Source organism: Salvelinus alpinus, chromosome 2, assembly GCF_045679555.1.
Source record: "Salvelinus alpinus chromosome 2, SLU_Salpinus.1, whole genome shotgun sequence".
In the NCBI taxonomy this organism is placed as follows: domain Eukaryota; kingdom Metazoa; phylum Chordata; class Actinopteri; order Salmoniformes; family Salmonidae; genus Salvelinus; species Salvelinus alpinus.
The window spans coordinates 86,599,195-86,613,640 of NC_092087.1; the positions used below are offsets into that span (position 1 = coordinate 86,599,195).

The following is a 14,446-nucleotide window of genomic DNA, read 5'->3' on the forward strand; positions in this document are numbered from 1 at the left end:
TATAAACACATTCACACTATATAAACACATTCATACTATATAAACACATTCACACTACATCAACACATTCACACTATATAAACACATTCACACTGTATCAACACATTCACACTATATAAACACATTCACACTATATAAACACATTCACACTATATCAACACATTCACACTACATCAACACATTCACACTATATAAACACATTCACACTATATAAACACATTCACACTATATAAACACATTCACACTATATCAACACATTCACACTATATAAACACATTCACACTATATCAACACCTTCACACTGTATCAACACATTCACACTATATCAACACATTCATACTATATAAACACATTCACACTATATCAACACATTCATGCTATATAAACACATTCACACTATATCAACACCTTCACACTGTATCAACACATTCACACTATATAAACACATTCACACTATATAAACACATTCACACTACATCAACACATTCACACTATATAAACACATTCACACTATATAAACACATTCACACTATATCAACACATTCACACTATACAAACACATTCACACTATATAAACACATTCACACTATATCAACACATTCATACTATATAAACACATTCACACTATATCAACACCTTCACACTGTATCAACACATTCACACTATATAAACACATTCACACTATATAAACACATTCACACTATATAAACACATTCACACTATATCAACACATTCATACTATATAAACACATTCACACTATATCAACACCTTCACACTGTATCAACACATTCACACTATATAAACACATTCACACTATATAAACACATTCACACTGTATAAACACATTCACACTGTATAAACACATTCACACTGTATCAACACATTCATACTATATAAACACATTCACACTATATAAACACATTCACACTATATAAACACATTCACACTATATAAACACATTCATACTATATAAACACATTCACACTACATCAACACATTCACACTATATAAACACATTCACACTGTATCAACACATTCACACTATATAAACACATTCACACTATATAAACACATTCACACTATATCAACACATTCACACTACATCAACACATTCACACTATATAAACACATTCACACTATATAAACACATTCACACTATATAAACACATTCACACTATATAAACACATTCACACTATATCAGCACATTCACACTATATAAACACATTCACACTATATCAACACATTCACACTATATCAACACATTCACACTATATCAACACATTCACACTATATCAACACATGTACTATATGTACATTCGGGAAAGTATTCAGACCCCTTGACTTTTTTCCACATGAATACATTACAGCCTTATTCTAAAATGGATAAAATAATCCCCCCCCCCTCATCAATCTACACACAATACCCTAAATCAAAAACTGTTTTTTAGAAATGCTTACAAATTTATAAAAATAGAAATACCTTATTTACATAAGTATTCAGACCCTTTGCTATGAGACTCGAAATTGAGCTCAGGTACATCCTGTTTCCATTGATCATCCTTGAGATGTTTCTACAACTTTATTGGAGTTCACATGTGGTAATTTCTGTTGATTGGACATGATTTGGAAAGGCACACACCTGTCTATATATGGTCCCACAGTTGACAGTGCACGTCAGAGCAAAAACCAAACAATGAGGCCAAAAATAAAAGATTTCCGTAATTCCCGAAATCGGATTGTGTCGAGGCACAAATCTGGGGAAGGATACCAAAACATTTCTGCAGCATTGAAGGTTCCCAAGAACACAGTGGCCTCCATCATTCTTGAACGGAAGAAGTTTGGAACCACCAAGACTCTTCCTAGAGCTGGCCGACCGGCCAAACTGAGCAATTGGAGGAGAAGGGCCTTGGTCAGGGAGGTGACCAAGAACCCAATGGTCACTCTGACAGAGCTCCATAGTTCCTCTGTGGAGATGGGAGAACCTTCCAGAAGGACAACCATCTCTGCATCACTCCACCAATCAGGCCTTTATGGTAGAGTGGCCAGACAGAAGCCACTCCTCAGTAAAAGGCACATGACAGCCTGCTTGGATTTTGCCAAAAGGCACTAAAAGGACACTCAGACCATGAGAAACAAGATTCTCTGGTCTGATGAAACCAAGATTGAACTCTTTGGCCTGAATGCCAAGCGTCACTTCTGGAGGAAACCTGACACCATCCCTACGGTGAAGCATGGTGGTGGCACTCCCCAAAACTCCCCAAATACAGGTGTGCCAAGCTTGTAGCGTCATACCCAAGAAGACCTAAGGCTATAATCGCTGCCAGACGTGCTTCAACGAAGTAATGAGCAAAGAGTCTGAATACTTATGTAAATGTGATATTCCATTTTTTTTGCAAACATTTCTAAAAACCTGTTTTTGCTTTGTCATTATGAAGGGAAAAAACGATTTAATCCATTTTAGAATAAGGCTGGAACGTAACAAAATGTGGAAAAAGTCAAGGAGTCTGAATACTTTCCGAATGCACTGTAAATACAATAATACTATACTCCATCTCCTTTATCTGGGACTGGCCTTAGCTACAGGTAGAGCAGACTGGTTTCATCGACAGTTCAGAATACATGACAGAAGTCAGTCTCTCTCTCCTAGCTGTCTCAATCGCTCTCCTTCTCTCCCTCTCTCATTCACACACAGACACAGGTGCTGTGTGACAGGGGAGCTGCAAATTTGTTGGTGTTGTCTTGCCTTGGACTACAACGTCTCTTTCAAACACCCACACAGTGTCCTCAGAGCAGCAGCCCACAGAGGTGCTGATTAGATGCAGCAGGCGGTCAACCAATCACAGGGTGGTTTTATTAAACCACAGCAAGTTGACTGGCACAAAACAGGAATTAACAGCTCCTCTCCAGAGGACAATCTGCTTACGTCCCAAATGGCACCACTTTTGACTAGAGCTCTGGTCAAAAGTAGTGCACTATATAGGGAATAGGGAGCCATTTGGGACACATATTATGTTCTCAGTCTGATAACAGAGTGTCCAACACAAAGCTAGAACGATAATAACCAAAGAAAAAGCCTTCGTAGGATGAGATGTGTTTTGTAAGCATCTGTGGCTACGTCATCACGAATAACCTGACAGCGTGATCTCAACATAACGTTTCTGAGAGTATGAGGAATCCAATGTGAGAAAACACAGAGGATCCTGGTTAAACCCGACTGAATGCTATTCTCACCATTGTTCTACTTCATGGTGAGCTGCAGCGTTCAGTCTGAGAGAACCTTAGCTTGCTATCAAACATCCTTGGTTCTTGATCAACCAGGTCGCTCAACATCCACTGAAATTCGACATCCGTCCAGGTCCCCAGGATGTCGGGAGATGCCTTCAAAACCCGCCACTAGGGGCAACATTGAGCTCTATTACCATCAAGTAGGCTCGGGTTTTGCTGGGGCATTTTGGACAGGGATGGCGGATGGGCGGAAGCCACGAGCTCCAGCTCAAGAGGGTTGAATACTCAATCCCTGTACAAGGTACTTGTTATTTATTGTTTTAACCCAAAACCTGAACCCTTACCTTAACCATTCAGAATGAATGCCTCAACTTAACCTTCAAAATGTTAGGTTTATGGACAAATGTCGGGATTCTGCAGTGAGTCTGTGAGCGTGCTGGTCACAAGAAAGAGCCGTCGATTTCGGATGTTTATAAAAGTTCCTTTAGGACGTCGATACTTAACCGTTTGAGTTGTTTCTGTTATAACCCTGTAATCAAATCACATTTTATTGGTCACATACACATGGTTAGCAGATGTTAATGCGAGTGTAGCGAAATGCTTCTAGTTCCGACAGTGCAGTAATATCTAACAAGTAATCTAACAATTCCCCAACAACTACCTAATACACAAAAATCTAAAAGGGGTGAATGAGAATACGTACATATAAGTAAGATTTCCTGGGGTAACAATGTAAGAAATATGACATAAAAAAACGAAATACTGCATTGTTTCCTAAGATCTCGAAGCGAGGCAACCATCTCCCCTCGGAAGTAATGGGTGAAAAATCAACGTTCATCCGTTTACGGCAAAGTCTGAAGTGAAACTATGAGATCAGGTTGCAGGCAGGGCTGTGAGAGCTTGTCTTATAGACAGGGTTATTATATTTTGGGAATTCTGGAATTCTATTTTTCTATTTTTTGGGGGGGGTTGGAAATTCTTCCGCAACCCCATTTTCAAATCAGTCGTGACCCCAAGTTTGGGAACCGCTGCTTTACAATATGACCTCATTGTCTTTGGTTGAATTGACAGCCAGATAGGAGAAGATGATGTCACCTTTCCCACAGGGCTCTGTGGTGAGAGCCTGTAAGACGGTGTGTGTGTGGTATCAGGTTGCTGTACTACAGTAAAGAGTGAGGTAGAGGATGACCTTGTCTGTCCCAAAGAGCAGTATAACACGTGTGTGTGTGTGTGTGTTGAGTGTGTGTGTGTGTGTGTGTGTGGGAGAGAGAGAGAGAGACACACACAGTGGTTTCGGTGTGTGATCTTGACCCAGACTTCACCCATGGAGCAGTGAGAAAAATGATGAACGGTTTGAGAGAGAGATGTGGAATTACAGGGGGTCTATAATCCCTCTCGTGATGTGTGTGAAATGGCTCTGACAGTGAGTGGACCTAGGCACCAGAAGAAGGCTGTGTTTGACCTATATACTGTATATGTACACACACAATGTTCTCTTCCTAGTGTTTCAGAGAGCAACTCCTACATCATCCCTAAGAAGAGACACTTGTAATTGTGTCCCTGTTACAAACAAGGAGGCTGTATTTACAACTGAAATCACTGCTGTGGTTTGGCAGGTTTACGTGACTGGAGCATAAGCTTGGAGGAGAGTCTTAGCTAACAGGGTCCTGAAAGAGAGCGAGAGTGAGTAGGTCCTAATGACGTCGAGAGAGAGAAAGAGAGATGAAGGATAGGAGGGGGAGATGAACACACACACACACACACACACACCTTGTGTGCTGATGAGGTGTGGATAATTGGGTTTTGTGGAGCATGGAGAGGTCAGGGGTCAGGGAAGTCTGAAGTAGAGAGAGACTCCACCAGGCAAAGGCTTGTTACAGCAGAACACGTCTTACACACTTACACAGCGCAACACACACAGTACACACTGACACATTCATCCTTCCAGCCACCTGCACACTCTCTCTCCCTCACACACACACACCAAATTGCTCCGCAATAGCAGCTTCAGTGGGCAGTCAAGCAGCACAAGTTCCACTCAAGTTCCCCCTTATTAGCTGGCCTATGAAAGGAAAGGCCACAGAGAGAGAGAAAAAAATAGACAGATGAAAAGAGAGAGAGAGAGAGAGAGAGAGAGAGAGAGAGAGAGAGAGAGAGAGAGAGAGAGAGAGAGAGAGAGAGAGAGAGAGAGAGAGAGAGAGAGATAGATGGAGAGAGACATTTGGCATTATAAAATCAATGTACACAAACAACAAAATGTGACGTTCAAATTGACAAAAAAACAAACAAACATTTCTTTCCACAGGGCTGTGGGGTGAGACAGGGATGCAGCTTGAGCACCACATACAGTTGAAGTTAGAAGTTTACATACACCTTAGCCAAATATATTTAAACTCAGTTTTTCACAATTCCTCACATTTAATCAGAGTAAAAAAGTTAGGATCACCACTTTATTTTAAGAATGTGAAATGTGAATAATAGTAGAGAGAATGATTTATTTCAGCTTTTGTTTCTTTCATCACATTCCCAGTGGGTCAGACGTTTACATACACTCAATTAGTATTTGGTAGCATTGCCTTTCAATTGTTTAACTTGGGTCAAACGTTTCGGGTAGCCTTCCACAAGCTTCCCACAATAAGTTGGGTGAATTTTGGCCCATTCCTCCTGACAGAGCTGGTGTAACTGAGTCAGGTTTGTAGGCCTCCTTGTTCGCACACGCTTTTTCAGTTCTGCCCACCAATTTTCTATAGGATTGAGGTCAGGGCTTTGATGGCCACACCAATACCTTGACTTGGTTGTCCTGAAGCCATTTGGCCACAACTTTGGAAGTATGCTTGGGGTCATTGTCCATTTGGAAGAAACATTTGCGACCAAGGTTCAACTTCCTGACATATGTCTTAAGATGTTGCTTCAATATATCCACATAATTTTCCTACCTCATGAAGCCATCTATTTTGTGAAGTGCACCAGTCCCTCCTGCAGCAAAGCACCCCCAAAATATGATGCTGCCACACCCGTGCTTCACGGTTGGGATGGTGTTCTTTGGCTTGCAAGCCTCGCCCTTTTTCCTCCAAACATAACGATGGTCATTATGGCCAAACAGTTCTATTTTTGTTTCATCAGACCAGAGGACATTTCTCCAAAAAGTACAATCTTTGTCACTATGTGCAGTTGCAAACCGTAGTCTGGCTTTTTTAATGGCAGTTTATGGAGCAGTGGCTTCTTCCTTGCTGAGCGGCCTTTCAGGTTATGTCGATATAGGACTTGTTTTACTGTGGATATAGATACTATTGTACATGTTTCCTCCAGCATCTTCACAAGGTCCTTTGCTGTTGTTCTGGGATTTATTTGCACTTTTTGCACCAACGTACGTTCATCTCTAGGAGACAGAACGCGTCTCCTTCCTGAGCGGTATGGCGGCAGCGTGGTCCCATGGTGTTTATACAGTACTTGCATACTATTGTTTGTGCAGATGAACTTGGTACCTTCAGGTGTTTGGAAATTGCTCCCAAGGATGAACCAGACATGTGGAGGCATACAATTTTGTTTCTGAGGTCTTGGCTGATTTCTTTTGATTTTCCCATGATGTCAAGCAAAGAGGCACTGAGTTTGAAGGTAGGCCTTGAAATACATCCACAGGTTCACCTCCAATTGACTCAAATTATGGAAATTAGCCGATCAGAAGCTTCTAAAGCCATGACATAATTTTCTGTTTAAAGGCACAATCAATTTAGTGTATGTAAACTTCTGACCTTCTGGAATTGTAATACAGTGAATTATAAGTGAAATAATCTGTCTGTAAAGAATTGTTGGAAAAATGACTTGTGTCATGCACAAAGTAGATGTCCTAACCGACTTGCCAAAACTATAGTTTGTTAACAATACATTTATGGAGTGGTTGAAAAACGAGTTTTAATGACTCTAACCTAAGTGTATGTAAACTTCCGACTTCAACTGTATATATCAACAAATTGGCGAAGACACTAGAACAGTCTGCAGCCCCCGGCCTCACCCTATTAGAATCTGAAGTCAAATGTCTACCGTTTGCTGATGATCTGGTGATTCTGTTCCCAACCAAGGAGGGTCTACAGCAGCACCTAGATCTTCTGTACATATTCTGTCAGACCTGGGCCCAGAAAGCAAATCTCAGTAAGACAAAAAAACTATACCTACTGTACCTCAGCCTAAAAATCAGCGCCACAGGTAACTTTCACAAAGCTGTGAACGGTCTGAGAGACGATCTGAGAGACAAGGCCTTCAATGCCATCAAAAGGAACATATAATTCGACATCCCAATTAGGATCTGGCTACAAATACTTGAATCAGTTATAAAACCCATTGCCATTTATGGTTGTGAGGTCTGGGGTCCGCTTACCAACCAAGAAATCACAAAACGTGACAAACACCAAAATGAGACTCTGCATGCAGAATTCTGCAAAAACATCCTCTGTGTACAACGTATAACACCAAATAATGCATGCAAAGAAGAATTAGACCGATACCCGCTAATTATCAAAATCCAGAAAAAGTTGTTAAATTCTGCAACCACCTAAAAGGAAGTGATTCCCAAACCTTCCATAACAAAGCCATCCCCTACTGAGAGATGAACCTGGAGAAGAGTCCCCTAAGCAAGCTGGTCCTGGGGTTCTGTTCACAAACACAAACAGTTTTCTGAAAACAGTTTTCTGTTTTCTGATCCACGCCCCTACCCATTTTTTAAGGTATCTGTGACCAACAGATGCATATCTGTATTCCCAGTGATGTGAAATCCATAGATTAGGGCCTTATATGAACCTTGAAATTGTTGCATGTTGTGTTTACATTTTTGTTCAGTGTAAGTGCATTCTACAACAAACCCCCAAATACATTTGACAATAAATAGAATACCTGAATTCCTACCAAAATCCCTGAGCTCTATTATTTGTCCGTGCCAGTAAAATGTGCTACTATTCAGTCAATATCTGATGGATTTTTAAAATCCGGTTTCACGAGCGCCCAGATGCTAGATTGATTAGCGGATTAAAACGAGTTGTCTGCACTGATTAGCTACACATGGGTCCTCTGCAGTGTGTGTGCGTGTGTGTGTGTGCATGTGTATTACCATCATCAAGAGAAACACAATGAACTAACTGAGTTAATGTGTCATCTCTGTGGTTGTCTCTCCTTCAATGGTCTGTGATGTGTGTCAGATGCAGCATGTCACAGCTGCTCCATGTAGTTCCAGTGTATTTAGGAGCAGCTGCATAATCATTCTGCTGTCAGCACACTGACTGAACACACACGATGATTACAAGAGACAGTAGAAATAGAGATCTGTCATACTTGAGTAAAAGTAAAGATACTTTTAACAGAAAATGAAAAAAATAAGTAAAAAAGTAAAAGTAAGTCACCCAGTAAAATACAACTTGAGTAAAAGTCTAAAAGTCTTTGGTTTTAAATATACTTAAGTATCAAAATTAAATGTAATTGCTAAAATGTATAAGTCTAAATCATTTCAAATTCCTTATATTAATCAAACCAGACGGGTCTATTTTCTTGTTTTTTTAAATGGATAGCCAGGGGCACACTCCAACATTCAGACATCATTTACAAACGAAGCATCTGTGTTTAATGAGTCTGTCAGATCAGAGGCAGTAGGTATGACCAGGGATGTTCTCTTGATAAGTGTGCAAATTGGACAATTTTCCTGTCCTGCTAAGCACAAAATATATAACAAGTACTTTTGGGTGTCAGGGAAAATGTATGGAGTAAAAAGTACATTATTTTCTTTAGGAATGTAATGAAGTAAAAGTAAGTACAGATACCCATGAAAACGACTTAAGTAGTACTTTTTACTTAAGCACTTTACACCACAGGGATAGAGTGAGTGTCTAAGAAGTCATGTCACGGAGTGGAGCCAGAGGTATCAGCCCCCCACGGCGTCTCATCTCTGTCTAATCTATTTCCCTTTATTTCTCTTACCCCCTGCTAGCCGCCACCGCGCGCTAACCGCTAATCCACTCTTGGCCGGGTTGACTATACAGCGGCATCACACGGTGAAAACATCGGAAGCCATTCATTTTGAATGGAAGGAAAGCGAGAGAAGCAGAGTGAACGGGGTACCGTTTGGTGAAGTGAGCATGGTTTAGGGAGCTGAACGGAGTGGGACTAAAGTTAGGGAAAGCTTAATTCTATGCAATTCCTCCGCGATATTGCGGCGCGAGTGACCAATCGAAGCTTACTATAGCTTCCACCCCCTACTGGATTGGCTTACAGCGGCTCTTGATATGTAGCACTACTTAGCATGCTTGCTAGCTTGTTAGCACCCACATGAGGGCGAAGCTAATGTGGCGAGGAGAGTTACCGCTGTATAGTTAACCTCGGCCATCACACTTGTTTAGCAGCTCCGCCAACAGCCAGAGCAGACCAAAAAACACATACTAACATCACTTCTAGCCCCTAAATGAACAACCAAACTCAAAAACACAAAAGCACATGTATGAACACACAGAGAGCCAAGTGTCTATACATCAGAATAACACAGACAGATAAATAAAAGACACAGAGACATCTCAGAGTCACTACAGAAACATAGACACACACACACACACACAGTGTGTGTTTTCCGTCCGTTTTCCACAGTGTGTGTTTTCCGTCTGGTGTGTGTGACCGCCGCCGGTGGCTCCAAGCCTTGCAGAGATTTGTTTGGGTTTAAACTTCCAGGAGCTGAACAGAGATCCCCTTCTCTGATACCGAACACACACAAACAGGAGGGATTTATTTAAGTTTCCCATAGCGGAGCAGGACAGGAGTCCCAGTCTCAGACTCAGAGTGGGGGTCCATGACCTTTGACCTCTTAATGACATGACAACAAGCTGGTGTCCACACACACACTACAGGAAATCGCATTAGCTAGAGCAGACACTCTCTGTTAATAATACTGTAGACCTTAACAAAAGGTAGAGAGAAATGGTCCCACTTTATAGAAAATGTCCAAAAACCTACAGTAGACACACTGGGATAGTCCCACAGTAGACACACCGGGATAGTCCTACAGTAGACACACCGGGATAGTCCCACAGTAGACACACCGGGATAGTCCCACAGTAGACACACTGGGATAGTCCCACAGTAGACACACCGGGATAGTACCACAGTAGACACACCGGGATAGTCCCACAGTAGACACACCGGGATAGTCCCACAGTAGACACACCGGGATAGTCCCACAGTAGACACACCGGGATAGTCCCACAGTAGTCAGGGAAAGCCCTACAGTAGTCAGGGAAAGCCCTACAGTAGTCAGGGAAAGCCCAACAGTAGTCAGGGAAAGCCCTACAGTAGTCAGGGAAAGCCCAACAGTAGTCAGGGAAAGCTCTAGAGTAGTCAGGGAAAGCCAGGACACTGACATAATGAAGTTCTTCTCAAATAAATGCGTGTGTAATAGTTTGATTTATTTCTAAATGACAGTAGATGTGTCATTCTGTTTTGCATGTCTGACTACAATACCAACCCTCTATAATATCTACCCCACTTGAACCTCACAATACCAACCCTCTATAATATCTACCCCACTTGAACCTCACAATACCAACCCTCTATAATATCTACCCCACTTGAACCTAACAATACCAACCCTCTATAATATCTACCCCACTTGAACCTCACAATACCAACCCTCTATAATATCTACCCCACTTGAACCTCACAATACCAACCCTCTATAATATCTACCCCACTTGAACCTCACAATACCAACCCTCTATAATATCTACCCCACTTGAACCTCACAATACCAACCCTCTATAATATCTACCCCACTTGAACCTCACAATACCAACCCTCTATAATATCTACCCCACTTGAACCTCACAATACCAACCCTCTATAATATCTACCCCACTTGAACCTCACAATACCAACCCTCTATAATATCTACCCCACTTGAACCTCACAATACCAACCCTCTATAATATCTACCCCACTTGAACCTCACAATACCAACCCTCTATAATATCTACCCCACTTGAACCTCACAATACCAACCCTCTATAATATCTACCCCACTTGAACCTCACAATACCAACCCTCTATAATATCTACCCCACTTGAACCTCACAATACCAACCCTCTATAATATCTACCCCACTTGAACCTCACAATACCAACCCTCTATAATATCTACCCCACTTGAACCTCACAATACCAACCCTCTATAATATCTACCCCACTTGAACCTCACAATACCAACCCTCTATAATATCTACCCCACTTGAACCTCACAATAAGGTTCAATTTAGCTCCCATTTCAAATCAAACCAGCCTTTTGTTGTCAGCACTGCTTTGTTCAAAGTTGGAAGCATATTGCCGGCTGGTATGGACAATATTGTCCCCCCTCCCTCCATCCCACCCCACTCAAATAACGGTTCCCGGGAGCCCAAGGCGTTAGCTATTTTTCACCGTTGCCTTGACAATGCCCCAGGGAGCGGGGAGGAATATTGTTTGACTGGTGGAGTTACCATGATGAATCACCCTCTTATTGCCCCGGGACCCCACGGGAATACACACTCTGTGTGTGTGTGTGTGAGAGTGTGTGAGTTAGTGTGCGTGTGTGTTCCCAATCTACCTCCCTGACACACAGATCACTTTACACGCTAATTATCAGACAAGAGGTTTAACACACCCCACCCTGTAATGACCTACTACTACTACTAGACTGACCCGTATTCACAACGTTTCTCACAACAAGACTGCTGATCTGGGATCAGTTTGGCTTTTCAGGTCATAATGAATAAGAGTTGAAACCTGATCCTTGATCAGCACTGCTAGATGAGCCCTGGTTCAGTTGTGTTGGAGATTGAGCCAACTCTATCAGACAACTACATGACTATGGCTGTCGTGGATGTACTGCGCTACTGCATTATGGGATATGTTGTAGCTGGATCACCAACCCCCTTAGAGACCACAGTGACACCGGCATATAGTCCAACCTCCTCTGACTGTCGTCTAGTGGGTCAGGTCTTCATGCATGGCTTGACGAGGACAGGCAGAAGTGTTTGTATCTGACACAGGTCAGCTACTGTATCACTGAACAACACATCAGTGTTTCTGAATCCTGGTCCCGGAGCACAACGGGAGGCAGATTGTTTTGGTTTTCCCCTGGCACTACACATCTGAATCAACTCATCATCAAGCCTTTGATTGGTGGAATCAGGTGTGTAGTGCTGCTAGCGGAGAAACTCAAACGTGACCCCCGGGATGAAGAACCGCTGGGATGCAGTCATCATCCTATGACATCATCATTGCTGTGATTCCTCTACAGAGAGAGGAGTAGGGCACTGTGTCTAGAACACCCACTCAGAGGCTTCACTGACCCACAGACACACACTACCCCCTGGGACCATTCATAATTCACACACATGCACTCCAGACCTGAGACAGACTGTACATGATGTTAAGCCTCCCCAAGATCCTGACCCGCACACACACACCAAGAGGGACACAAACAAACACACAGAAGGAGGGGGAGAGAGTGAGTGACACAGAGAGACAGAGTGTGAGTGAGAGAGAGGAATGAGCCTGTTCGAGCCCTATCGTGGCTAAGAAAGTACTGACTGTGTTCAGCTAGTGTGATTAGTGGGCATTGAGTAAGTGCACTAGGGTAGTGGTTCTCCAACGTCTCCTCACGGACCCACAGACGTTTCACAGTTCTGTTGTAGCCCTGAACTAGCTCCCCTGATTCACCTAGTCAAGGGTCTGATGATTAGTTGACAAGGTGAATCAGCGGTGCTGGCTCTGGAATAGATTTTTAAAAACAAGGAACGACTTGGGGACCACTGAGGAGAGGTTGGAGAACCCCTGCACAAGAGGTTGACTGACTGCACAGTACATGGTGGATATTACTGGTGTAGTAGACTATAGTAGAGAGTCTCTAGCTGGATATTACTGGTGTAGTAGACTATAGTAGAGAGTCTGGTCAAAAGTAGTGCACTAAATAGGGAATAGGGTGCAATTTGGGATGCAACCTATATAAGGGACAAGGGGTCAAGTGGAAAGGCACTGGTATTGTTACAACCCTGAGCTGAGTGTGTTTGAAGTTAACCAGACTGGCATACACCCTGGTGACATGGTGCGCCACACAGGAACCCCCACACACACAGGCAATAAGTCACATTGATAGTTTGTTACACACACTACGACACACTCATAAACAGAGGAACACACACACCCCGCCAGTACTCACAGTCTCTCTGTGCTCCTGGGGATATTCTTGGGGATGTTCCGGACCCCCAGGCCGTGGCAGTCCACCGTGGCTCCCACACAGGTACACAGAGAAGGGCATGCCTCCACCCCGCCAGCCCCCAGCAGGCACCCCCACAGCAGCAGCCACAGCCCAGCCCGGGCCACCACGAAGTGGTCTAGCCTGGCTCCACAGCCCCCTGACCCGGCTCCAGCCATGGATCTCCTTAGCATGTCCATCCTCTCCTCCAGCCCCAAAGCACCAGCAACCAGAGACAAGGCTCCTCTACCTCAACCCCACTCAGAGCTCCAGAGACCTGGGTTACTGCGGCGAGCAAGATCCCCTGACCAGAGACCAAGTGGAGGGGAGAAAATGGTCCAAATGTTCCTAATAAAAAAGGAAAGATCAGAAAACCTCCTTGTAGAGAGGTGAAGTAGCGTAGTTAGTCCTCAGATCAACGGTCACTGATACTTCATCCCAGCCTGGCTTTAAAACCAGACTCTTTATTATCTGGTTAGACGTCTGTCCAAAAAGCTTTCCTTCTTTCTATCTCCCTCTCGTACTCTCGTCTCCTTGGTTCTGCTCCCTCTCTCTCTCTGCTGTAGTGCTCCTCTTCCCTTCAGCTTTCATTGACTCATTGTGCTCTCTGCCTGTAGAAGAGGGAACAGTGAACGACCAGAAAAAAGGACTCTCACCCTCCCTCTCTCTCAGCAATCATCCATCAAAAGGTTCTACAAATAAACGCTGAGACTCCTCCCACACAACCCCCCCCCCCCCCCCCGCGCCACACACACACAGACACACACCTCCCAGAACCCTGTGTGAACTCACATCCATTCTCTCTCCTGGCAGCAGCAGCAGTAGTGAAAGCCACTTCCAGTGACAGTAGCCTCTCTCCCTTCCTGTGCTGCCCGCTTTTGGTCTCATCCCCTGGGGGGGAACACAGCCCGAGGCGGCATGGGCCTGGATGTAGAGGGGGGAATACCCTACTCTCTCAATT

At 43.3% G+C, this 14,446-nt stretch overlaps 1 protein-coding gene across 2 annotated transcripts in view; it reads right to left on the reverse strand.

The window, feature by feature from the left end:
• The window catches only part of LOC139544764 (slit homolog 1 protein-like), a 122,200-nt gene extending 108,053 nt beyond the window's left edge, over window positions 1-14,147 (reverse strand). For both annotated transcript variants that reach the window (XM_071351985.1, XM_071351984.1), the window contains exon 1: window positions 13,450-14,147. In XM_071351985.1, coding sequence (XP_071208086.1) covers window positions 13,450-13,685 — 236 coding nt within the window. In that variant the 5' untranslated portion in view covers window positions 13,686-14,147. The remainder of the gene's footprint in view (window positions 1-13,449) is intronic.
• Window positions 14,148-14,446: the final 299 nt, after the last annotated feature.